The sequence below is a fragment of the Larimichthys crocea genome, chromosome XV (assembly GCF_000972845.2).
Source record: "Larimichthys crocea isolate SSNF chromosome XV, L_crocea_2.0, whole genome shotgun sequence".
In the NCBI taxonomy this organism is placed as follows: Eukaryota; Metazoa; Chordata; class Actinopteri; family Sciaenidae; genus Larimichthys; species Larimichthys crocea.
Window position 1 is genome coordinate 2,999,785 of NC_040025.1, and position 24,223 is coordinate 3,024,007.

The following is a 24,223-nucleotide window of genomic DNA, read 5'->3' on the forward strand; positions in this document are numbered from 1 at the left end:
TGGAGCTGATTGCAACTTCACTAAGATATCTTTGCGTTTTCCTAAATGTGACTGCCTTCTGCTCCTTCTTGAAGCGCCAGTTTTCTCTTCTTAGGTGTTTTCATGAATGTGGGAAGTGGTTCGCAAGCCCAGGATGTCCACAAACTTATGGCAGTTATCCGCTCCCTCTGGTCCATCATCCCATGGTCCAGGACCTTCAGAGCACTTGTCCGGATGTTTTTTTCCCTACAGCAGAGGGTGCAAACAAAGCTGAAGTCAGAAGTGCATAATGTTATTTCAAAGCATGTCTACAGTAAAAGATATCTGCCACCTTTTATGTTTTGAGTAAACTGGTAAATGCTATGCTTTAGTCATTTTATTCAGCTTTCAGAGTTGTTTGTTACCCCCTGTGATGACTTCACGTCCACTTGACCACCATCCATTGAAGTTTCGAACCATTTTGCCTAAGCAGAATATTTTATAGTTCTAGCTTTAAATCAATCAACCCATTCACTCTTTCTCACAGACAGCGCTGTTCTGAAGACATGTTGGCAGCTGGCAGTATTAATATTTTCTAACTGTTTAGCTCCCCTAATGCTACGGAGACTGCTGCATTGTTAGATTTTGATCTGCTTAAAGCAGTTTCACAGTGTGAACTTCTTTTCCATTCTCAGGGACTTTTTGTGAATGAAAGTAATGCCTTGCATGGGAATTTACGGGCTTTGATGACAGAGCTGCACCGAATGGTCGAAGTAGTTGGCTACTATTTAATGAAGCAACATTTTAATAATGTATTTATCATCATGATTTCAGCTTCCAAATGTGAATATTTTCTGCTTTCTTACTTTTATGACAGTAAAGTGAACATCTTGGTTGTGGACAAACATTTGAGGACGTCAATCTGGGCTTTTGGGAAATAGTGATCAAGGTTTTTCACCGTATTCTGACATTTTGTGGACCAAACAATATTTTATTCACTGAGAAAATGATTGACAGATTAATTGATAATGAAAATAATCTTCAGTTGCAGCCCTAGCTGATTGTGCCAATAATTAAACTCACAAGCATGCACCCTACTCAAGATGAGTGATTAAAATTGTATCGTTTTGTAACAGTAAAGACTCATCACACAGAGGTCACTTACAATCAACAAAGTAGTGCTGAGTTTATAGTAGGGTTTTCAGTAAACACATGGTAAAACAGGAAAAGGTGCATTACAGCATTTATAAATGTATGCTCAGCATATAATCCTGTCAAGGGCACCTGCACCAGATCTCAATTTTATTTTAACGAAAACTCTGAAAACAAAAACAAAAATGCTCACAGGATTTTATACATCTGTAGTGTTGTGGAAATAAATGACTGCAGTTTAATCGGAAACTGGGATTTTCCTCAGACTATAATCAACCATCAAAATCTAAAATCATTGCATCCCTAACCCGTAGTTTAGGTTTGTGCAGTTATGAGAGTTTGGTGAATCTGATTTGGAACAATCGTACAAACAAACATCACAGAACCAGTCGAAAGCTCAAGATAAGAACACCAAACATTTTTGAATGATGCATGTATGAGATTGAAATCAAGCTCACTAATTTCAATGAATCCTCCAAAATACACAATTCCAATCACAAAATCTGTTATTTAGTTTAAATTAGTACCAGTTGATATGGTCCCCCCCACCAGAGTCCAGTATAATGGATATGAGATGAATGAATAAATTAGATTGTAAAACGCCAAAAGCAAAGAAAACTTCTCAAATTCTCTTACCCACAATTCACATTTGAGTTATGGCAAAATCCCTTCAACTAAAGTACAAAGAACATTATTCTCACCGTGAGTCACCCAATCTTTGGAAAATAAAAAAATCTAAAAAAATAAAGCAATTCTTATGTTTATTGGAACACCTGTTCTTTCAACGCAGTGAACAATCAAACCTATTCACTCAAACAAATGGTAATCTAGACATTTGTCTGTTTTCCATTATCAAAGCTTCGGCACGATAAGGTGGACCAACGCTTCTCCACTCTGCGTAAACCCCCCCCACACCCACTCCACTCAGGAAAATGTAGCTGTCTGTCACCGTGTCACTTCCTCCATTCCCTCCAATGACAGATGACAGTGTTTATCTCAGAGGAGGGACACATATTTCAGGCAGTTGAGTCTGGCTCGCCAGACAGACACATTTATATGATGGACGGCGAGGGGAGCGATATACAGTGTACTTTCTGAAGGGAACTGGGCAATTCAGTCGGTAGACAGCTGACTTAACTCAACCATCCCTGTCGTGAACTATGCCCTCGTCAGCCAAAATGTCGATGTCTAGTGGGCACTGGCGTGACAACAGGAGCAGGTTTAGATTCAACTCAAATTCTGGATGAGACTGGTCGCTCAGAATGGTCTCGCCTCAGCCGCTGACCGAGACATTCTCAGGTGATAAAGAATATATAGCAACATCGCCATAAAAGGTATGGGATGTTGAATGAAATCAGTAGGGTATACTGACCATGAACCGTTTTCATCAAGACCCCAGGTGTGAAATTTGTATGTGGTACAAGGTTTAGTTGGAATTGAAATGGAGTTCTCAATGGGAGAAAAAGTGTCTTAGTTAGTAGAGATCAGTTTTTTCTTTGTTGTGTTGCTCTCCCTCATTTTTTTATTTCTTAGCATTGTGTTTCGGTTAGAAAACAAAAGCCGATCGTTGAAAACTAATGAACCGATAATGTTTAAGCTTAGAATGAAAGAAGTGATGACAAACTTCTGTAAGGTTCAGAGTCTCACAACAGACAATTATGAAAAAGATTGTTTAAATCACACAGCAGCAGAGGCTGTGATATCCTGACCTTTAAAGGATCTAATATTTTCCATAATGCGACTCAATACCGTCTCTGTTTAGAACATCTTTGACTGACTTGTTAATGTTCATATTCTCCAACTCTGATGCAAGCAAATGTAAGTGAAAGCCAAATCCAAGAAAAACCTCAGACTCAACAAAGACTTCAGAGCCACAGAAGCTTTAGACAGGGTGTTCTGTAAACCGACTTTGACCTTTGTAAAACAAATCGGTGCCCCTTTAAAACCTAATGTGCTCAGATCTTTGGACCTTTTGGAAGATTTTCCTTTCTTTCTTAATTTACAAATTTAAAAACGACCTCATGGCAGCTGATTCTGGTTTACTCTCCATCCTCATCCTCCTCGACCTGACTGCAGCATTTGACACCATCTGTCACACCACCCTCATCAATAGACTTTCTTCCATTCAGCTTAAAAGTTTCACATCTCAGCCCTCCTCTTCACTTCAGGTGTGCCCAGACAGAGCCCTGGGGCCCCTCCTCTTCATCATTTTCTCCTCCCCCTTGGTAATATCTTCCGCAAATATAAAACATAATTTCCACTGCTACGCGATGACACCCAGCTCTACCTCGCCAGCAAACCCACCTCAACCTCCCGCCCTCCTCCTTACTGACTGCTTGACAAAATAAAACCCTGGTTCACCTAAATCTACTTGAAACGAACAGTGACAAAACTGAGGTTCTCCTCCTTGGCACAAACAAACATCGACAATTGCTCCATTTCCCCCTCCCCACAGGTTAAGAGTCTGGTGTCAGCACACTCTCTTTTCAGTCTCACATCAACAACATCACCCAGTCCGCCTTTTCCACCTACGCAACATCAACCGCTCCATCCCTCCTTACTCCTCATACCACTGCCATCCTGGTTCATAGCTGTCACCTCCACTTGGACTACTGCAACTCCACATCACTCCTGTCCTGCACAGCTCCACTGGCTCCCAGTCAAATCCCGCATAAAACTACAAAATCCTTCTGCTCACAATCAAAGCCATTCATAACCTTGCACCCCCATATCTCTTGGATCTCTCCATGTTGCCGCTCCCCCTCGCTCCCTCAGATCTTCCTCCTCCATTCAGTGTCCCCTCTGCCCGTCTCACCACCATGGGGAGCAGAGCGTCTAAAGCTCTGGACTCTCCCCCCCCCGTCATAAGGAACATCAACTCACTCTCACAATTAAGTCTGCACTTAAAAACCCACTGTTTAAAATAGCCTTTTCCATCTGATTCATTGCATGTCCTATTTTAACCTGTTTTTATTGTTGTATTCTGTGATTTGATATCTTTTATGGTTCTTTGTTTGTTTCTGTTATTTGCTGTCTACTCTCATTTATTGTAAGGTGTCCTTGGGTGACAGAAAGGGCCTATTAAATAAAATGATTATTCTATTATTATTATTATTTTGGATTTTATGTCACACCTAAAATATACTTTGTTGTAATATTGAATTCATGTGTATTGAACTGCAACCTCTGTCACATGGCTGCTTCGCTGGCTCTCCTGTCTCCTGCGCCACAGAAAATATCGTAGACATTTAGCTCTACTGCAACTCCCTAGCTAACATCCACCTCTGAAAAAGGTTACATGTAAGTGTTACAGCACAATGTGCAGAACACTGGTCACTGCTCAGCTTGTGTTCCTCCCACAAGATTTCATGGCAACTGAGTTATTAGGTTTAATTGATCACTTCAGAATGACAGCAATATGCTTATTTTCAAGAATTAGTAAAAAGGCAAACTCTCTGTATCAAAAAAGAATGTAATAATGATACATTAGGTATATGTACTGTGATGATAGCCTGTTAATATAAGACCACTCACCTAGTGTTGTGGTATCAAACAGGTGAAATCCAACACTGGGCTTAACAATTATGTGTGTGGGATCTGCAGCAGGATCAGTGTCTGACTCATAAGTATGAATCCACCTGTGCTCACCAGTTTTGTTTCAAGCAAAGCTCATGTTCTGTGCTCTGTGCGCTTTAAGTATACTGCTGAATGAAAGGGATCAGAAATGTAATTCTTGCATTCTGACAAATTTACAGTTCATTTCTAAAAGTCTTGTCTCTGCCTGTCTTTTCTCCCCACCGTTTTCCCAATGGATGATTTAACAGAAAATGGTTTTTGCATTCTGATAATGAGATATCGATCCAGGTCTTAAATCTACATCTCCAGTGATGTGATTATCAGCGCAGGGGTGCCGATGGTGTGATGGTTTCATAAGGTGCGTGTGTCTTTTTATGCGTCACATCTCTGCCTTTGCTGCCTTCTGCACAGCGTTGATTGATTGTGGACTGACAGTCTCGCACTGGTGTGTTCGGTGCTACACCCTGTTTATGCTATGAGGGTTCAAATTTTCACCGTACAGAAAGCACTGGAAGATAAGGCTTTGAACAGAGCTGTGAGGGCCATACTGGACATCAAGAGATGTTTGTGCCGGACTCAACACTGTGTTTCTCTTTTAAAGAATATATTTTATAGCACTGAGGCACTTGCTGTCCATTTGTTTTTAATTTCACCTTTCTGTAACTTTTCAGTTAGTTAATATTAAACTGGGAACATGTATACATGTACTGTGTGTCTGGAAACTGTGTGAGGAGTTTTGCAAAGGCAAAACCTCTTAAATGACACGGATTATACAGAATTAAGTGCAAGCTGCCAACAAATATTTGCTTGTATCTCTAACTTGGCAAATCACTTCATTTGTCAAAGAGCTGTAACATCTTTCAAACTTGATCAGTGCTTCGTAGCAAACATGCCCTGCTTCAACCAATCACCTGATGCGCCCTCTGAAGTTACATAATCCATTACAAGGTGTACATAGTTTTGTAGTTTTGTTGAAATCTGAAAGCTGTTGGCAACACAAAGGCTGCTGCTTGGCAGCTTCTATGTTTCTGTTGTCAACGCTTCCCTCAAGCTCACAACAGACTTTAAAAAAAAAAACACACACATTATGAAGAAAGTTCTCTCCCACAGTTCCCCCCTCCCTCAAGATTTTCATAACAAAAATAAAATAAAAGGCTTTTCAAATATTAACAAAACAGTCTGCCATTGTCTCTATATTTGACCTCTAACAAGGATTGATATTGTGTTTTCTTTGATGCATTTAGCATCAACAATTATGAGCAGCAATTCATTAATGTAATAATAGCCTGCGATCAGGAAATGTGTCCACCAAAGATGTGGTTAAACAAAAACTGTTACAGTTATGAACAAAGAGGAGACGTAATGAGTGACTGTCAAAACAATAGTAGCTGTCCATCAAATAAAGCAACAGTCAGCACACATCTTCTCCATATTTAATGTTCTCTCTTTATTTTTGTTACTTTCTACTTTGCAGATTACACTTGAGACATTAAAACTGTCAGACAAAACATACAGAAGCTGGCTGTGCTGCAAAAGAGCATTACCTGTACCCGGCATTTCGTCTCCCTCTTTTATTTGTATCTTGCTACCTTGTAGTACAAGGATGCATGTGCACACTTCGGTGCATGGGCAGCAAGTGTACCCATTCTGTGATCACAGTTGGTGGTGGGTAAACGATCATACCTGAGGTTAAGGTTCATTTGCGAGCAGGAAATACATCAGGATGTTTTCCATCTGGATATATGTCGAATGTGTATTTGCATGTTCAGTTGTGTTCAATTCATTAGTCCATCAAATTAGCCCTAGAGTGAGTTTCACTGCCGGCCTTTCTCATAATATACTGCAGCCTCACCTGAGCATGAGATTCATTGCTGAAGCCCTTCCCCTCTGAGGAAGCGGTCTCGATTGGCTGGCAGCATGAGGCAGGAACAGAGAGCGTCGAAGAGGTTCTCCTCATCTCTGCTCCTCGGCGGTGACGGGTTGTGACGTTTGAACACCTGAGAGGGAAGGCGGGGGAGGAGAGAGCGCGCTGAGGAGAGCAGGATTGTTGCTTCAAACACAGCAACAGCTTCAGACACGGTTTATTAGAGTGGTTTGGGATGTGGCCAATAAAAGCTGCTTTAAATGATGAGAGGGAATAAGACTACCATGACTGAAATATTAGCCGGTTTGTGGTATAATTAAGAGACAGAAAGGACAGGGTGGAAAAATGGCCAAAGCCACAACCAAAAGTTGGTCAGGACAAACTTAACAACTAATTTGGTGGGTTATAAAACATAATTGGTGTCACCAGTGAGCTCACGAACAGCCTGAATATTCATCTGTGAATGAGCGACGGGCAGGGTTATAGTAAGGCTGTGCACCTGAGTGCACCCACCGCGGTTAGAGCCCCAACACACAGTATACACAGATGTTCATGTTTGGAAATCACTGCACTTTCCCCTGCCAGGCTCGAACCGATGACGGTAATTAGAAAGGTAGGACGAACTGAAAACTGAGATCAAAGCAAAATCTTACAGAGAGTTTCTGCAGTAACACATCAATGCCATCCATCTCTCCCAATAGTTCTCTGGTATCTGTGGGGGAACAGGAAATAAAGAGGGAGAAGAGATAAAAATGGAGCAACAGGACAATAGGGAGTTAATTGAAGAAAGAAAAAAAAAAACATTTAAGGCGGGGGGGAGGACAGAAAAGGCTGACAAAAAAGGGTTTAAGTGGATAGGTGAGAGATGGAGGGGGTGACAGGAGCACTACAAGGCACACGATGAGTGTAAACACTGACGAACACATTGGCCACGAGGACCTCCTGGGAGAGAAAATGAGGAAAAATGAGGCACTGAAAAAATATATTCTACACAAGTATTCGGTCTTTTTTTTTTTTTTTTTAGGTTATATACAACTCTGCTTCATAGCCGGCCCAAAATGCCTGTGAGAGCCAGAAATCCTTAAAATTGACATCAGGAAGTGGCACAGCAGACAACAATATTTTGTGCTTTGCATTTGCTACTCTCTCTGGCAGTTAGCGTTCAAACTAACCGTTTCTTTGGAAATTTGGAAAATATGGTGAATCTACAGGGTCTTAATTAGGAGGGATGAGATCCTCTTCTCATTCACAGCAGCAAGTATTTTTACCCATCAGAGTGTTTTAGTCGAATCTGACAGCAGGAAGCGATAATTACATTCAAACTAGCACTCACGTCATTTTTCGTAGTAGTGTGATTTGCTTTTTCTACTCAGACATGACAGTGTTTTAATAGGAAATATTATTTATGTAAAAAAAATAACATCCTTTGATCAGTTTTCTTTCGGATTTGAAGGGCAGGAGGGGATGTTATGGAAGCAGCACAGGTGACGAAGAGGAGAACGAGTTAAAATGAAATACGATCTCCAATGAATATCAATATGGCTTGTAACATTAAATATTACTGTAACAGTAATTTATTAATTTAAATTTAAATCATAATATGACATGCAGCAGGTGCGGCAGCCGGGATGCGAACCCGAAAATGCAAGGATAGCAACATACTTAACCGCTCAACTGTCATAACACTGCTTACTGCTAAGAGTATTTATAGTATATAAAATATATCCTGCTATATAAATTAGAAAAAGTCTAAACTACGATAACTCTTTTTAGGATTATTTAAGATTAATTATACATAAATAAGCTGGCGTCTTATAGGTGCGAATATATTAATTGGTGTATTTTAAGAGAGAGGCAGTTTTACAAACAGACCTTATACCCGCCCCTACGGAGCGCTCAAAAAGGGCGAAGGAACACACCCAAGATTGGTCCACACTCCAGCTGTCTCCCTATTGGCTGGTGAAACACATGCAGGGAGCGCAGGGAGGGACCATTTAGTCTGAGCAGACCCCTCAACCTGAGAGGACGTGCTTGTTCTGAGTGTGAGCACATTAGATCTGAGCGTGCAGACTTTAGATCTAAGGGCATAGAATTTAGATCTGAGCACGCACAGGACATATTTGAGCGCGAGCGAAATGTTTGTGTCCAAGAAGAAGAAATGTGAGCACAAGTATGTGATTTTTGGGTCCAAGCACACATTTTAAAAGAAAGCAGCAGAAATCTGAGTGCAAGCACAAAATGTGAGCACGAGGAGAATAAATCTGAGCACGAGAAGGAGAAATCACGCTTTCAAACTGAAAATCTATGCTCTTGAATAAAGATAGGATAATTCTTCTATAGTACCATTAATGAGAACCTGTTCGAGGACCTGATAGTCCTGTGGCTATCTGAGGCTTTACAGGGTTTTGGTGAGGGAGGAAAAAAGGTGGAGAAGGCAGCAGGTAGACAAGCAGGGATGAAGAAAGGAAGAGAGGCAGGAGTGAGAGGAAGAGGAACGGAAAGATGGGAAAGGAGACAAATGGAAACATAGACTGAAGCATTAAATCAGAGAGTCACTGAGAAAAAAGACGACATGAGTAAATGAGACAGTGCCAGGAGTGGTGATAGAAAGAGAGACTGATAGGACACACAAAGGAAGGAGGGACAGAAGTAAGGTTGAAGGAGAATAAGAAGAAGGGGAATAATACAAGACTGGTAGGAAAAAAATGGATGAAAAGACACAGAAAGGAGAAAACCACAAACGAATGAAGACAAAGTATGAAAGGAAAGGAAAAAGGGGACAGTGCATCTAATGTCTGCTGGAGAGAGCAGAGAGGTGACAGAAATGTGGATGATAAATTATCATCATTAAGAAGACATAAACCATTTACTGACACACACTTACTGTCGTTGTTTTGCAGCAGGATGGCCAGGATTTCACTGCAGTACAGCTTGTTAGCATCAAACGGCATCTTTGCCTGAGAGGAGAGAGGAGAGAGACCAATTTAAAATTAACCACTCATCCTGGGAAACTCTGTTCTCCAGACTGCAGAGTATTAGAAAATCTCCAAGCATTTGTCGTTTTTTTAACTGGAAGCAGAGATTCTGCAAAGTAAGTTATTTTTGGAAATGGTTTACAGAAACGGCAACTTCAAGTCTTTTCCGGATCAACTGGTCTGCATCATTTTTCTTTAGATGCACACAAGCTTTTTTTTTATAACAAGTAAAACTACTTCAACTGCAAACAAATTTATTTCAGCTTATGGGTATCATATGAACATTTTTCACACATTTCAGTCTCTATAACTAGATCGGACCGATATTTTTGGACTGGCCCATTTTATCAACATTAGTCACAGATATATCAGTAATGACAATAAAGTTTGTGTTTAAACTGGAAAATATCCTGCCTGTAGTACAATACAATACATGTCTACAGGAAAATGTCAATATGTCATCCTAAACTTGACCCTTTTTTTAACTTAATACTTGTTTATGCATTTACTTACTTACTTATTTTCGTAATCAATTAATCTAGGGATTATGTTCCTGATTAATTGTTTGGTGCATGAATCAAAATGTCCTTAATTCATAGGTGATGTCATGAAATGTTTGGCCAAAAGCCACAAAAATTTTAAATATTCAAATCTGTATAATATTAAGACAACAAAAAGCAGCAAACTGTCAACTGGAAATTATTTTTTGAAAAACTTAAACAAGAGAATTAATTAGATTTTGTACTCCTATGATAAATTACAAAAAGTTGCTGAGTCATTCTCTTTTGACTGACTGATCGCAGCAGCTCAGTGATGCTCTGCCAGGTCACTCTTACCTTGATTCTCTTGAGCAGCCACTGCATGAGCCCCTGCTGCGCTGCCTCGGTGCACAGGCCCGGTCTGAACTCTGCCATATTTTCTATGATAGCTGAGGAAGAGAATAGCAATATCTAAAAAAATTTGAAATTCAGCTTTCAAGTTTGGTGTCAAAGATTCCTTGAGCAAGTGACTAAAAAAAAACTCAGTGGACAGAAAACCTTGGCTTTGTGCGTCCATACAAATAAGTCACAGTCTACTGGTTACTGTCGGTGTCAGACTATATTTGTCTAAAGCTGTCACTGAAACGCTTCTCAAACACAGGCGACTAGATAGAAGAGTAAAATCTGGGGATATTTGTGTTGTGGAACTTTCAGCTTTTAGATTAACACACTAAGTGATTTAGAGGCGAGAGTAAAATGACTGCTTGCTGGTGTGTCTGACTCACTAGCACTTTAATATATAGTCTTTAATCAAAGACACTTTGGAGAAGAAGAAGTGTGAAATACAACAGTGGTCTTTTTTTAGAGGGTTCTGTCCCAGCTACTTCTAATATTATCAAAGCTGCTTCTGCCACATGATATCTCTATCACAGCAGACTGTCGCAGAAGGGGACAGAGAGAGAGAGAGAGAAAGGGAGATTATGGGGAGGTGACGAAAGGAGGGAGAAGAGGAAAACTAAGGGGATTGAGGAGAGGCAAAAAAACTGGGGGGAGAGGGAAAGCAGATGGGAGGAAAGAGGATTGGAAGAGAAGTCAAAAATGAGAAAAGCTGACGGAGTGAGACGAAGAGTGAGGAAACGATAGCATAACAAACATGCGATAAAAAAAAGAAAAAGAAAAAGAAAAAAAAAATACGCCGACATCTGGAGAAAGAGCCGGCAGATGATAGAGAAATACTCAAAGAAAGAAATAGAGGAGGTGATGGAGCGGAAGGGGTGCTGAGGGAGACAGAGGAAGGGCCTTTATCAGTGATTCAAACAGAGCAGACAGACAGCATCCTGGAGGACAGCAGGCTCAGAGCAGAGAGCGGCCAAGGCAGACAAAAGGCTTATTCAAGCTTGGAGAGCTCCCTTGATAACACACACACACATGCACACACATACACACCCACAAACTTGAATAGAAGACGCACAAGCACCGCTCCCTCGATATAACACACACTTGCACACAGAGCCAAATACACACACCTAAACAGACCTCCTGACACTCGGCCTCAATCTGGCAACAAAGAGAAAGAAAAAAACTGAAGAAAAAAAAAACAGAAAGCATCTCAGTAGTCTGATTCAACGCAAAAAGAGCTGAGAGGCAGAAAAGTCCAATTCATGTGAGGCTAAATACAGAGACCATGACTTCTCAAACTATCAGCTGGCCCATGCCCCTCTCTTAGCGCGTGTCTACATTTAGTGCTGTTAAATCTATCCCACAAACATTCTGACTCAGTTGTATGGCTGACCTCGAGAACACCTCGGATGAAAAAAGAAAAAGAAAGAAAAATCTCTGCATGGAGTTTTAAAAGTGTTTCCTCTCTTTCAAAACATTTAAATGAGTCAATGATGCCGTTTCAGTGAAGGACAATTGGCAGCAGGGGGATAACAGAATACAAATAAAGTTAGTCTAGGCGCTCAGTGTAATGTTAGGTCCAGGAGGACTTCCTGTCACCGTACTGCCCAAAGCTCAAACACTGGCTCATACACACCTTAAAGAGGAATACATCCCTCTGGAAGAACTCGTCATGTTTCAGTCCCAAAACAAGACGAGAGCGATCTGAATATTTAGATGTTATCGAGCTGTCGTGTTATTTTTTTTTTACAGACCCGTAGAGAGTCTGTGTGCAGTAAAATCTGTCCCAGATATTTGTCCCACACGTTTTGAACATAAATAGACACGCAAAGCTGTGCAGCTGAACGCATCTTCCAGTTTTTCTTCAGTTATTATGCTGCTCGCAGCTTCTTTGTTGATAAGACGTATGTAGGGCCTGATTTGTCCACAGACTTTATGTGTTTCTGCTGATTTGTCTTTTAACTTTCTCTCTACACGAGATACAGCGAACATGTCGGAGTGTGTTGGTTAACATCTGCTGCTCGAGATCAACTGGCATCTGCATTTCAGCTCATCGCTCCATTTTAGCTCCAACGTAACGAGCTGGAAGAAAACGAGACACTTTGTTCCACAGCAGTCTGACAAACATTAACTGCTATTCACCAACTAATTCAAATCTGTTCTCCTGCAGAGCGCTGGTAAAGACTGGTCATGTTACTTTTATTATATTCACGATGGCGGACTTGGTATTATCATTTGTACAGAATGCCAGTGATAAACAAGTCTGAAGCTGCATTGTTTGGCCGCATTCAGACAGGATCAGGCGCTGCAGCGAAAACACAGGTTTTTTCCATTCATTTGAGTTTGGCTGCAGTGGTGCAGGCCACAGAAGTGTCCACCAAAAAAACAAACAAAAACAAAAAAACGCAGCAACTTGAGAAGTTGAGCCGGATCCAACTTTTGGAAAAACACAGCCAGATGTCACGCTCTGCTGATCAGACCATCGGATCATGCGAACCCTCCACAGACAGCCAGAAATGTCTCTGAAGCTGAGACTATCCAGGTGGATTCATGGACTAAACTCTGATACTCTACCTTTTGTGTTCTGGCTTTGTTTATTTCATGTACCCAGCTACTAAATCTGTGTCTGGCTCACAACGTACACTGCAAGTGTAGTTTTCTTTGGTCTGTGTGTTTGATGGTTTGGTCGAGAGACAGACAGTGAGTTAGAGTGAGCTAGTGCCGGCCACAATAAAGCTGGTTAATCGTGGAAGTTATTTCTGACCCTGCAGAGATTCTCCGCAGTGCCTGATCCTGTCTGAATGCGGTGTTCATTCTCCTTACCCAGTGTGTTATAGATGCCGTCGGCCTCCTCCTTCACCTGCTCATCCAGCCGCTCCATATTCTGCACCAGCAAGGCCACCACCTGGCCTTCCAACTAGAGACACAGACAGAGAGATGAAGTTAAAGTTCTATCACATAAAACAAAATGTAATACTTACTTTAACTTGGATTTTTAGTTGAGAAATGAAACAAATTGATCATTTCTATAACACTTTTCTGACAACTTTTAACTTGTTCCAGCTCGTTGGAAGTCTGTCAACTAAATCCTTATTTTTGTAGGCTGCAACATGATTTGATGTTTCAGAAAAAAAATCTTTTCGCAAACAGGACAAATGCAGCAGCGGGGATGACGGTGTGAATCTTCACTTTTAAGCCTCAGTTCTGGCAGAAGAAACTTCAGAAGAAGCTTCACTGAACACGTCCCAAGTGTTATCAGTCAAGTCAAGATTGGAGACTCATAACCAAACAGAGCTCGCAGGAGGGGGGGGAGGGCTGGATAAAAGTACTATTACAGATGAAAGAAGACGGACAGTCGACACAGATTTATGAGCCACCAGAGACCGTCGTGGATCATTTTGATTCATCTTATCAAGGATACCACCTGGCCTTCTGGCAACGAGGACAGAGGAGCTGGAACCGTTACAGCAAAGAGAGAGGAGACAAATGGATTCAACAAACCCTTGCTGCCCTGAAACTGTTTTCCCTGGAAGTAGCTGTGAAGAAGCGCATGGCTCATGGGCGCTCTATTGCGTCGGAAATGGACTGAATTTAAAGTATATAATGCCTTTATCATGAGAGCACTGTCCGCTATCGCCATCACAGTTCACACACAAACGCACACACTAGTGTTTCTGTCAAGGGTCTTTGACATTTGTCCAGTTGTTTTTAAGACATTATTCAGCTATTTTAGTGGAAAAATCAAACACTGTTTTAAAAGACAATATACTACGCTAACAAGGAAAAGGAACATGACAATGTCAGATGCTCTGTTGAACTAAGGACAGGGAGGTTTGTTTGCATCCTCAAGCACCGATAGGTTAAAACAATCCAACAACAGATCTGTGTGTGGGTGCGTTTGTGGCACTGGGGAGCACTTCAAACTTTTGTTAACCATGACAAACAGAAAAGTGCTGTCGTCTGAAGGCGATTACCGACACTACACTAGAGCTGCAACTAACAACTATCTTCATCATCAATTAATCTGACGACCGTTTTCTCTATAAATCGAGTTGTTTGGTCTATAAAAATGGTCACTGACATTTCCAACATTTTCCAAAGCCCACTGTAACATCCCTTAACGTGTTGTTTTGTCCATATGCAGTTTACCGTCATACAGGACTAAAGAAACCAGAAACTATTCACATTTGAGAAGCTGAAATCACAGATTTTTTCTTTAAAAAAACAAAAAAAAAAGAATCAAACAATTCTGAAAATAGTTGGAGAATAATTTAACAGTTGACAGCAAATCGTTGCAGCTCTAACCTATTAATAAGTGCTCCGCTAAAAGGTCTAATTTTCTCTAAAAACGCTCTGCCAGGCCTGAAGAATTTGTTATTGGCTACATATTTCAATTTCATATACATCTTTCTCAAAGTAATGTCTCTTTCACTGAACATATTTTATGCCTAAATTCATTACAGTAAAAATGTGTAGTCCGACTGAGACGTCAGACAAAGTGGGTCATACATTGTAGTGGGAAAACGACCAATATCCCTGATGAAAGCCACAGGGATGTAGCCTTCTTTCATGAAGTGTCATAGTGGCAGGCTGTGAATGAGCAGGGGCGCATGCTCCTTTCCTCTATTATAGGTATATCAGCACATTATTGTAGTTTGACCTTTGCCTGTGTCGCTCTAAATGTCAGCACACATAATGGGGCATCAAAAATCCTCCCGGCTTCACGGCACGACAGGCTCAACGACAAAAAGAGGGCCAGACGTGGGGGATGTTGCACGTAGAAGTGATGCCAATAGACACAGCTGGAGGGTGACGATGAAAAGCTTTATAGAGGAGATGCTATAATTATATGGTTGACATTACACTTCAGGTTTCCTGTTACTTCATAAATTAAATTATAAATGTGTTTAATTGCCATGGCAGCTCACACTGACATGTATCCAAAAGGAACATAAACAAGTTAATTATTTCGAAATTTGTGATACAGTTAATCATGACAGAAAGCACAAAGTAGTTACACATTTGTGTCGCAGTTAAATTAGAGTACGTGTCAAAAGTTGAATGATTTAACCACCTATAAAAACTATTTGCACGATGTGAGATGCTCGATTCAGCTATTAACTTCTTCTGCAGGTGAAAAAAAATCATTGTATATTAGTAGTATCAATAAATATATATAAAATGTACATAGACACTGGTCAGAGGCAGTGTCATGGCAATAGTTTGTAGTCCAGACAAACTCTAAATGTCTGCATATAAATGAGAGCTGACCCAAGTCTTTCTTTTACAGTTAATCAATGCTGCCAGCCTGGTTTGGATGCCAGATCCCAGAAACCTAGGTATTGACTCCACAAAACGCCGCCTCATCAATATAAACAAGTCCTGAACTCACCAGAGCGTCTATGAGTACCTCGGCACCCTCCTCACTCTCGTGGAGTGTGTCGATATCTGTCAGCTCCTGCAGCAGGTCCACCACTGCTATGGCAACATGTGGCTCAGGTTGAGGACAATAAGCTTGTGTTAGAAGACTACACCAGTGACTGAGCACTGCACTCCTATAACACTGCCAGACTGATGATGGACAGTTAAAATCAGAGCAGTATTCTTCTTACCTGACACCTACGTTGTCCACAATGCAAATCAAGCACTGACAGCTCTGTGAGAAATTCAGGTGTGTCGTGAGAGTAACAGCAAACACAGCCTGGAGGCTCAGGCCTCACGTGGAGATGAGGAGTGGGCTACAGAGTTTTGGTAAGCTCATTTCTTTCTCCACCCTCACCCCCCATTTTTAAAAATGGGTTCAGTAATTTCAGAAAAATCATGGGCACTGTAGTTTTTTGGAAATGTTTCTGAGCCTGGAGGGAAAAATGTATTTGCTGGGTGCTATTTTCATCTATGATTCACAGGGTGTGATTGACTCAAAATGAACTAGCGTGCTCAGGAACATGTCACCCAGTGCAACGTGTGAATCACTGATGTGTTTTAAATAGTTTCTGGAGCTCTATGACACAGAGGAACAAGCTATATCAGACTTTGGCTACACGAGCAATACTTTGTATTCTTTGTTGGTTTTAAAAAGAATATCACCAGACTTAAAGACCGACTTACAGGATGAATCAAAATGGACAGAGTCAAGAGTCTGAAACAAACTATATGTGAAAGGATATCAGTGTTTTCATGACTGAGGAGGCCCAGCAATGAGTGGACAGAATTAAGCTCCACCAGCAGGTGGTAGAGGTCTGGCATTGTGGCGATCACGTGCATTTCCTGGATAATGTCATTCAGATCCAACTCCGACTCCATGAACCTGGTTTAAAAAGGAGCAAGAACTTTTGGTTAGCATGTTAGTATTTTGTTACATTCATTTCAAAGCACAGTAGAGGAATTCAGTCATTAGGAATAAAGACATCCTGCCGTGAACTCAAGTGCTACACTGTCTTTTTAACACATTTCACACACACACAAAGTATAATGTGTAAGCAACTGAAGGGAAATGTAATAGGCTTTGGTAAGTTCACATAGAAATGTGGCTTATTTTACATACAGTGAGTCAAGACATTGTGTTTTTTTTCAGCTGAGCTTACTTCTCTGGGTTGTCCGGAAACTTAATCCTCAGCTCCTGATTTTTGTACGACCTTTTCTCAAAGGTCAGGATCATTTTCTTCACTGAACTCTCGTCCACTGGTTCTGCCTGTTTGATTGGTACATCAGGGACAGAGAAGGGAGGAACAGGTTAAAAAAGGATGGAACGCAGAGAGAGAGACAGACAGACAGACAGACAGACAGACAGACAGACAGACGCTGCAATAAAGAAAGACTGGGATCGCCTCAATTACGTGAGTGCAGCAGAGCAGCCAGAAGTTTCTACAGTTAGGTGAAATGTAAGTATATTTCACTGGAGGGCCAATATGTCAGACCCCCTGCTGGCTTAAAAGCCTATTAAGTGTCAGACAGATAATGACAGGTTAGAAAAATAAAACTGTCTGACATGGAACAGAGTGGAGTGCTTTGATCTGAGTAGCTCTTGACACGGTGATTATTTAAAAAAGGCTGCAGTGTTCGATAATAAGACTATAATAATAGATGTAGAGGTTTCTAAAGGCATTACATCATATGAGATGATATGAGCTAAAACATTTTAAAATACTGCAAGATTAGATAGATGGTGTGTAAACACCTACGACAGCAAAACAGACACACACACACAAAAAAAGGGGGAAAAAAAGACATTCTGTGGAGAAAGGTCAGACGTCAAATCTAAATGTGAGCCATGCTGGGATAAGCTTCTGTTATTAACTACCTATGCAGATTGTTACAGTGTACAGATATATGATATTAACAAGAGAAACATGACTACTGTTGTGGAGAAATTGCTGAAGTCAAAGGTCAATGATGAGGTCAGGAGGGAAGAAAGTGTTCAGGAGCCTCTGATGTCTTATGCTGTATTATTTATTGACGTTTGGCAAAGGAGAATTAGAGACACTATCAGAGTACATCAGAAGTGCCTGACTTTAACCAAAGAGAATGTCTTTACCTATGCAGGTGTTATTGTCAGCATATTCTAGTCTGGAGACACAGATGTCATGTTTACGCAGATTGGAACATCAACAGCAAACTATCTATTATATCTAGGAAGGCAGCAATTGCTCTCTTCGACCCTGGCCACCGCAGTGTTGAGACAGACTGGCACCCACTGTTCTCAACCAAAGACAAGCAACTAATACTGCCGAGGACCTCAAAGCTCACACGTGACCTCGTGTAACAAGGGAAAAAAATGTCATAACAACTACTACTATGAAGACAAGTGAGAGAGCAACACATTTGCCATCTCTGCCCTGCAAATACATGATTCTCCTCCTTTACAACTTTAAGCGCACCACACTGAGCTCACATTTGTTCTCACAGGAGTGATTGATGTGCATGATGGGTGATGAGTTCAGCCTAAAAGCTCTGGTATGACTTTGTCATGGTGCTAAAAAAGCAGCCCAGACAAAATCAACAAATAAATAAGAGCAACAACACCCGCAAATGCATGAGTTATAATAGTACGAGAGACAGCAATAAGTGTCTGTGCGAGACATAATCTGAGTAAATGTGTGTGTGTTTATTTTTTTGTGTTGACAGTAACTCCTGTAACACTTCAGTGTTTACAGCTATGAACATTTTCAAATAAAAGCTTCAAGTATCAGTTTTGAATATTGAAACATGACACACAAAAAAAACAACAACAACAATTCTGTAATAATCATATAAATCACTGTGCATACCTCAGGTTCTTCTTCATCCTGGTCCATCAGTTTCTCCAGGATCTTCTTCTTGTCACCAGTCAGCTCATCAGCCTCACCCATTTCACCCCCTACTTCAATCCCTGCAGCTTCCCGGTATCTGGCCAACTCCCTGGCACCGATCCCTTTATGCTGCTTCCCTCCTCTGGAATCCTCGTCTCCTCCTCCCGCTGCTGCTCCTCCATCCTCGTCCCGGGGACGCTTTGCTCCTCTATCAGGCTGTTAGATGAAAGGACATGGAGAAACGTGATGATGATGTGCACGGACATTTGGTCTGTTGTGAGGAACTGAAATGACTGAAGTGTAGCTCATATAAAGTGGTGTGGAATTAAAAAATAGAAATATATTCTAACATTTCACGCATAAGAGAAGATTAGTAAGAAATGCATTGTTCTGTAGACCCACAGTCTCAAACTGGGATCCCCGGACCCCCAGAGGGGTCCATGAGCCATAGGTTCGAAAAAAACAAAACAAAAACATTCTCAGCCAATAACCCTCACTTACATAAGGTGTGGGACTTCAAAAACTCATGAAATGATTGTGACGCACTACGTAAATCTGCAGGATGCACTTGCAGCTCCCGCAGCTGATATAATTAGCACAATGGAGGCATATTTAAAGTCTGTCCAAAGTCCAAACGGGGTAAACAGTGAAAGAAAAAATGCATCAAGTAGATAGATAGATAGATAGATAGATAGATAGATAGATAGATAGATAGATAGATAGACTTTATTTATCCCAAGCTGGGAAATTATAGTGCAGCAGCAGCATTACACAAAGTGACAAGTGACAACAAAAAATAAAAAAAAATATATATATAAAGCAAACTATACATAATAAAATATCAAAAAAGCAATAGTAAATACGATAAAATAAAATACATTGTACAGAGGTATCTATCTATCTATCTATCTATCTATCTATCTAAGTATCTTCAGGTACAAACAAATAAAGCTATGAGAAGCCAGACAATGAAATAAAAACCATTCCTATGGCCTCTAGGAGCACAGATTGCAGTAACATTTTTTTAAATCGGTGTTAAGATTAAATGTTTCTCTCCCCCTGATGTAGACAGAAACTCAGTAAGAAACACTTGGATCCATATTTTTGTTTCACACAAGCAGCAGCCACTTTAAGACAAAAGAAAAGTGAGATTTCCCTGAAATAAAGTTATTTAGAGGGTCAGTCATGTGCAGAACTTTCACACGTATACTCAGCTGTTGTAAAACACATTTCTTTCTGCGTGTGTACGTTTAGTGAAAGAAACAAAACTGCATAAATTACGAGATTTCGCATTGACCACCTGCGTACGACACAGGACGCGGAGCTGAACCGGCTGTCTTTGTCAAAACATTGAACCAGTGCACACATGTTAGTGTTATTTAAGTGTGTGTGAAACTAGCTTCAGTGTGTCAGTGTGTCAGTGTGTCTTTTCTTTCGCTGCAGCCACATAGCAACCTGTTCAGCTAGCGTTGTTTACCAGAGCTACAGTTCGCTGATTTGAAGCATTTCGCTGGTGTTTCACTTCCTAACGAGCCTGAGCAGACACAAAACTGTAAACACCGAGACTGAACTTCAAGTGTGTTTGTAGTTAACTAACGTCCTTTAGTGCCTGCTAAGCAATGCTAACGAATGAATGAATGAATGAATGAATGAGCTCTCAGCTCCAGAGCAGAATAAAAGCGGAATAAAACGAATCACCTGATAGTTCAGGAGCTCTCCAACATCCATGTCTCCGGGTTGAATAAAAAACAGAAATGTCAAAATGTTTTGTTGAGGTTCAGGAAACAAACACGAGCGCAAACTTCAGCTAACAACAAGCTCCCGACGTACACATGCTTGCCGCAAAATGCTTCGCTCACTGTCGTGGCAAGACACTGTCGTAAAGTTCGGCTGGTAAACCGTTAAAGGTGCAGTGTGTAAAGCAAACATGGGGATATAATAATCATAACTATGTTTTCGTGCATGTATAATCACCTTTAAATAAGAATCTTTAAGATCTTAAAAATCTTTTTTTTATTTTTTTATTTCCTTTTATGTGGGAGCAGGTCCTCTTTTATGGAGGCCGCCATGTTGAAACACCATGTTTCTACAGTAGCCCAGAACAGACAAACTAAATTGTGACTAAACCGGGTCTTTAAAGTTTCTCCTAGGAACACTAAGAAGGTGAGGGTGATGTGAGGAGATTGCAATGCAGTAATTAGTCCACTAGATGCAACTAAATTCTACACACTGGACCTTTATGTTATTTCTTTAAAGCTGGAAGGAAAAAAAAAACAGCGGTAGATTGTTGTACATATATAAACTCGCTTTTGATTTGCAAATCTGAGTGACTAATCCTGAAATATGTTTAAATCAAAAAGCAGGACAAACAGGCAGGACAGAGGAATCCACATAGTGTTGAAGTTATTCATACTACAGTATTTGTGACATATGTGCTCACAAGTATATTGTTTGAAAGGATGTTTATAGACTTGTAAGCCTAAGGGTTTGTTCGAGGAAAATTAATAAATTTACAATGTAATATAATTAGAGAATGCAATTAATATCACTTTTGTGAGGTTTATGGACAATGTGTGAAAGAGTTGCTGATTGAGTGTGTTTTTTTTTTTTTTTGAGGTAATTGTCTGCTGCCTTGTTGTATTAAAAAATGCATTATAGTTGTTTAATATTATTACATTTCTTTATTGTCTAATACAGCACTAGAATATCATGTTTCAGAAATTATGCCGTCACAATAATGCTGGTCTATTTTCATTCTTTTTTATGTGACTGCTTTTTCATTAATTCTCACACAGCATCTTGTCCTCAAAGTAATCCAACCTGACAAAAACCTGTTTTTCCCGCAACAGAATCCTTTCAGCTCATTCACCGATCCTGAAATAAACCCCCTTAATGATGCAAGTAAAATTAGACATGACTGTTTCCTCATCGGACCTTGCACACAAATCCTGGTCTTAAGGGCTCAATTTTGCTGCATTCATACCAGGAGAGCTTTATATGCCAAGCTGGCTTATTGTTTCAGACAGGCAGAAAATCACCTTTTCAATGAGCATCATTGGGAAATGTATGAATGGTGCATAGTGTAGAAGCCTCCATTGCCACTCCAGTCTCTGGTCAGTGATCTGTGACAGTAGAGCAACAGAAACAACATTTAAAAGGAAGGCCATTGCCAAGCAGTCAAGCTCGACTTCCCAGCAAACACAAGGGAAAAAGCAGATGATCAAAGGAACAACAGAGAAACAGGGTGAAAGAGAATGAAAGCGAGCAAGAGGACTGAAAAGAGAAATTCATATAGAAATCCCAAGGCTGCAGACAGGGAGGCAACTACAGATTAACACAAAGCCTTGATTGGGAACTTTTTTTATGAGGTTGATGACTGAATTTGGGTTAAAAATAAGTATGTCTATATATTCCCTTTATTATGAATCTCATACATCATACTATGAGAATGCCCTGTGCATATTCAATTCAAAGGTAAATTATATCAGATCAGACCGATATTTCCAAAATTAAGAGTTGATGCCAAAAAACTGAAAAAATGATGGTGAGTTATCACATGATGTGCATTAATCACAGGTTTTGTGAATCATCAGGCTTGCAATTAAATGTTTAGTGTTGCTGACAGATGAACGGGGGGTTAGTGTTCACTGCATGACAACATAAAGTTGAGCCACATGTTTATCTGACGTGGACAAGCCACAGTTGTAGTCAAAGACAACAACTGCAGTGAAACATCAATTTGCATGAAATGTCCAAAACATTTCTCAAAGCAATCATTGGGTTAATGTATTGTTAATTAAACCACCGGTTTGTGAAGAAAGGTTATCAATCAATTTGACATGTATGAATGCACAGGTATAGTAAATGTTAAAACAAATGGTTAAATTCCATTTTGCAGCTTCAGTTTTAGATATTGTGCATACTGGCTCAATGTCACAATGTCATAGCTTACTGTTTCACTTGAATGGAGCGTAACCATCTTTAATGTTATTGGTCACATCTGTTCTTATCCTTCAAGTCAATTGAGTGATAAGTCAAAGTGCCCGCTGTGAAAAAGGCCTGTAAAGTTTATAGCAAACACATCAATGGCCAGGCACAGCAAGTATAGCATTTTTCAAAGACAAAGGCATTTCAAAGTGATTTCCACAAGGCTTAGAAGTTAATTGAAACATGAAATTAAAAATTTACGAAACAGAATACAATAATATTAAACAGAAAAACATTAAACAGAGGCCAGATTTACTAAAGACGAGGACTAATGTTCAAATGCACATTCATGTCAAAGTGCTTCTGCTTCTGTGGTTTATTTTAACCTTGATAACAGCTCAAAAACCACACCAAAAACAAGTGTATGGAGGTCCAAAGTGTTGTATATCTGATGAACATTTTTTTCATAAATAATCATATGAATAAATACAGACAGAATAAGTAACCATGAAATTGTGAATTCCAATAAATGTTTTAAAATCAGCTCATTATTATTTAACGTTGTTTCATCGTACTGTTATCAGACCTTATTATCAAGAACTTCAGTTTATAGGAGCAACTACATCTGCAGATTATCTATATCCCACTGTTTAAAGTCTTCATGCTAACTGACACTAAGCTGAGCTAAGTCAAGCAGCTGCGGGCTCCTCTTCTATCTCGCTGCAAGACAGTGACAAAATCAATTTCCCATAATGTTATTTCCTCTTTTAATTATCCCAAATTTTGTCAGGTTCGATCAGTAAGAATCTGTAACCAGACTGCCACATGGACACACAAATAAGTTGTATTTTTTCATATAAACATGTCAAATACAGTAAACCAGCAACCTCAGAATCAACTCTGAGTTCCCTTCCCTGCTGCAGCTGTCTTGAAGCCTCCATTATAACAAATCCTTTTTGTTCTACACAATGATTAACACATTCCACAATCCCCGAAGGCGCCAAAAGCTTTTCATACACAACTGTCTGCTTAATGACATTGTCTCATCATTTCCCTGCAGAATTATTCTTGGGCGACGCTGTCGGAACATTTCTACAGAATCATACCCCATTTCCTTTGAAACAGAACAATACAATTTCACACAAGCTGTGAGGGCTGATTGCATTAAATCACATGAGGTCAGTGTGATAGTATCATGCTGCTGAGCCCAACATAAGAAGTGTGCTCAAAATTCAGAGTGGCAATGCTGTTATTAAAAGTGCAAGAGAACGAGAGGGGGGGGGGCAATGATAAGGACCGATTGTCCTTATCATTTCCTCTTGCTAAGTCAAGTAGCGCAATCAAATGATTTTCCCTCTGCTTGAATATGATTGGAGTTATGCATCACATCAGCAGAGTCCTTCAAAGCCAAATCAAGATAAAGTACCGATCTAGATTTCCACAGCAGTTTGAGACATAGCAAGTTGTTTGGATCATACGGTATGATTGTATTTGACAGACAAGCCATAAGCCATGCTGTCACCCTTCTTAGACAGGCAACCATTGATTTAGAAAAAGACTAAAGCCAACATGACAAAAAATCTATAATGTGACTGTCTAAAATTA

General features: G+C 40.2%; 1 protein-coding gene across 2 annotated transcripts in view; it reads right to left on the reverse strand.

Annotated features, from left to right (window-relative positions):
- ctnnbl1 (catenin, beta like 1) overlaps positions 1-20,565 on the reverse strand; it is an 86,740-nt gene extending 66,175 nt beyond the window's left edge. For both annotated transcript variants that reach the window (XR_003463832.1, XM_027288551.1), the window contains exons 1-8: positions 20,390-20,565; positions 18,671-18,907; positions 16,988-17,094; positions 16,571-16,710; positions 15,796-15,893; positions 13,227-13,320; positions 10,362-10,453; positions 9,435-9,507 (exon numbers count right to left, since the gene is read on the reverse strand). Coding sequence is in view for 1 of the 2 variants with exons in the window: in XM_027288551.1 (XP_027144352.1) it covers positions 9,435-9,507; positions 10,362-10,453; positions 13,227-13,320; positions 15,796-15,893; positions 16,571-16,710; positions 16,988-17,094; positions 18,671-18,907; positions 20,390-20,419 (871 nt within the window). In the remaining variant the exon portion in view is untranslated. The remainder of the gene's footprint in view (positions 1-9,434; positions 9,508-10,361; positions 10,454-13,226; positions 13,321-15,795; positions 15,894-16,570; positions 16,711-16,987; positions 17,095-18,670; positions 18,908-20,389) is intronic.
- Positions 20,566-24,223: the final 3,658 nt, after the last annotated feature.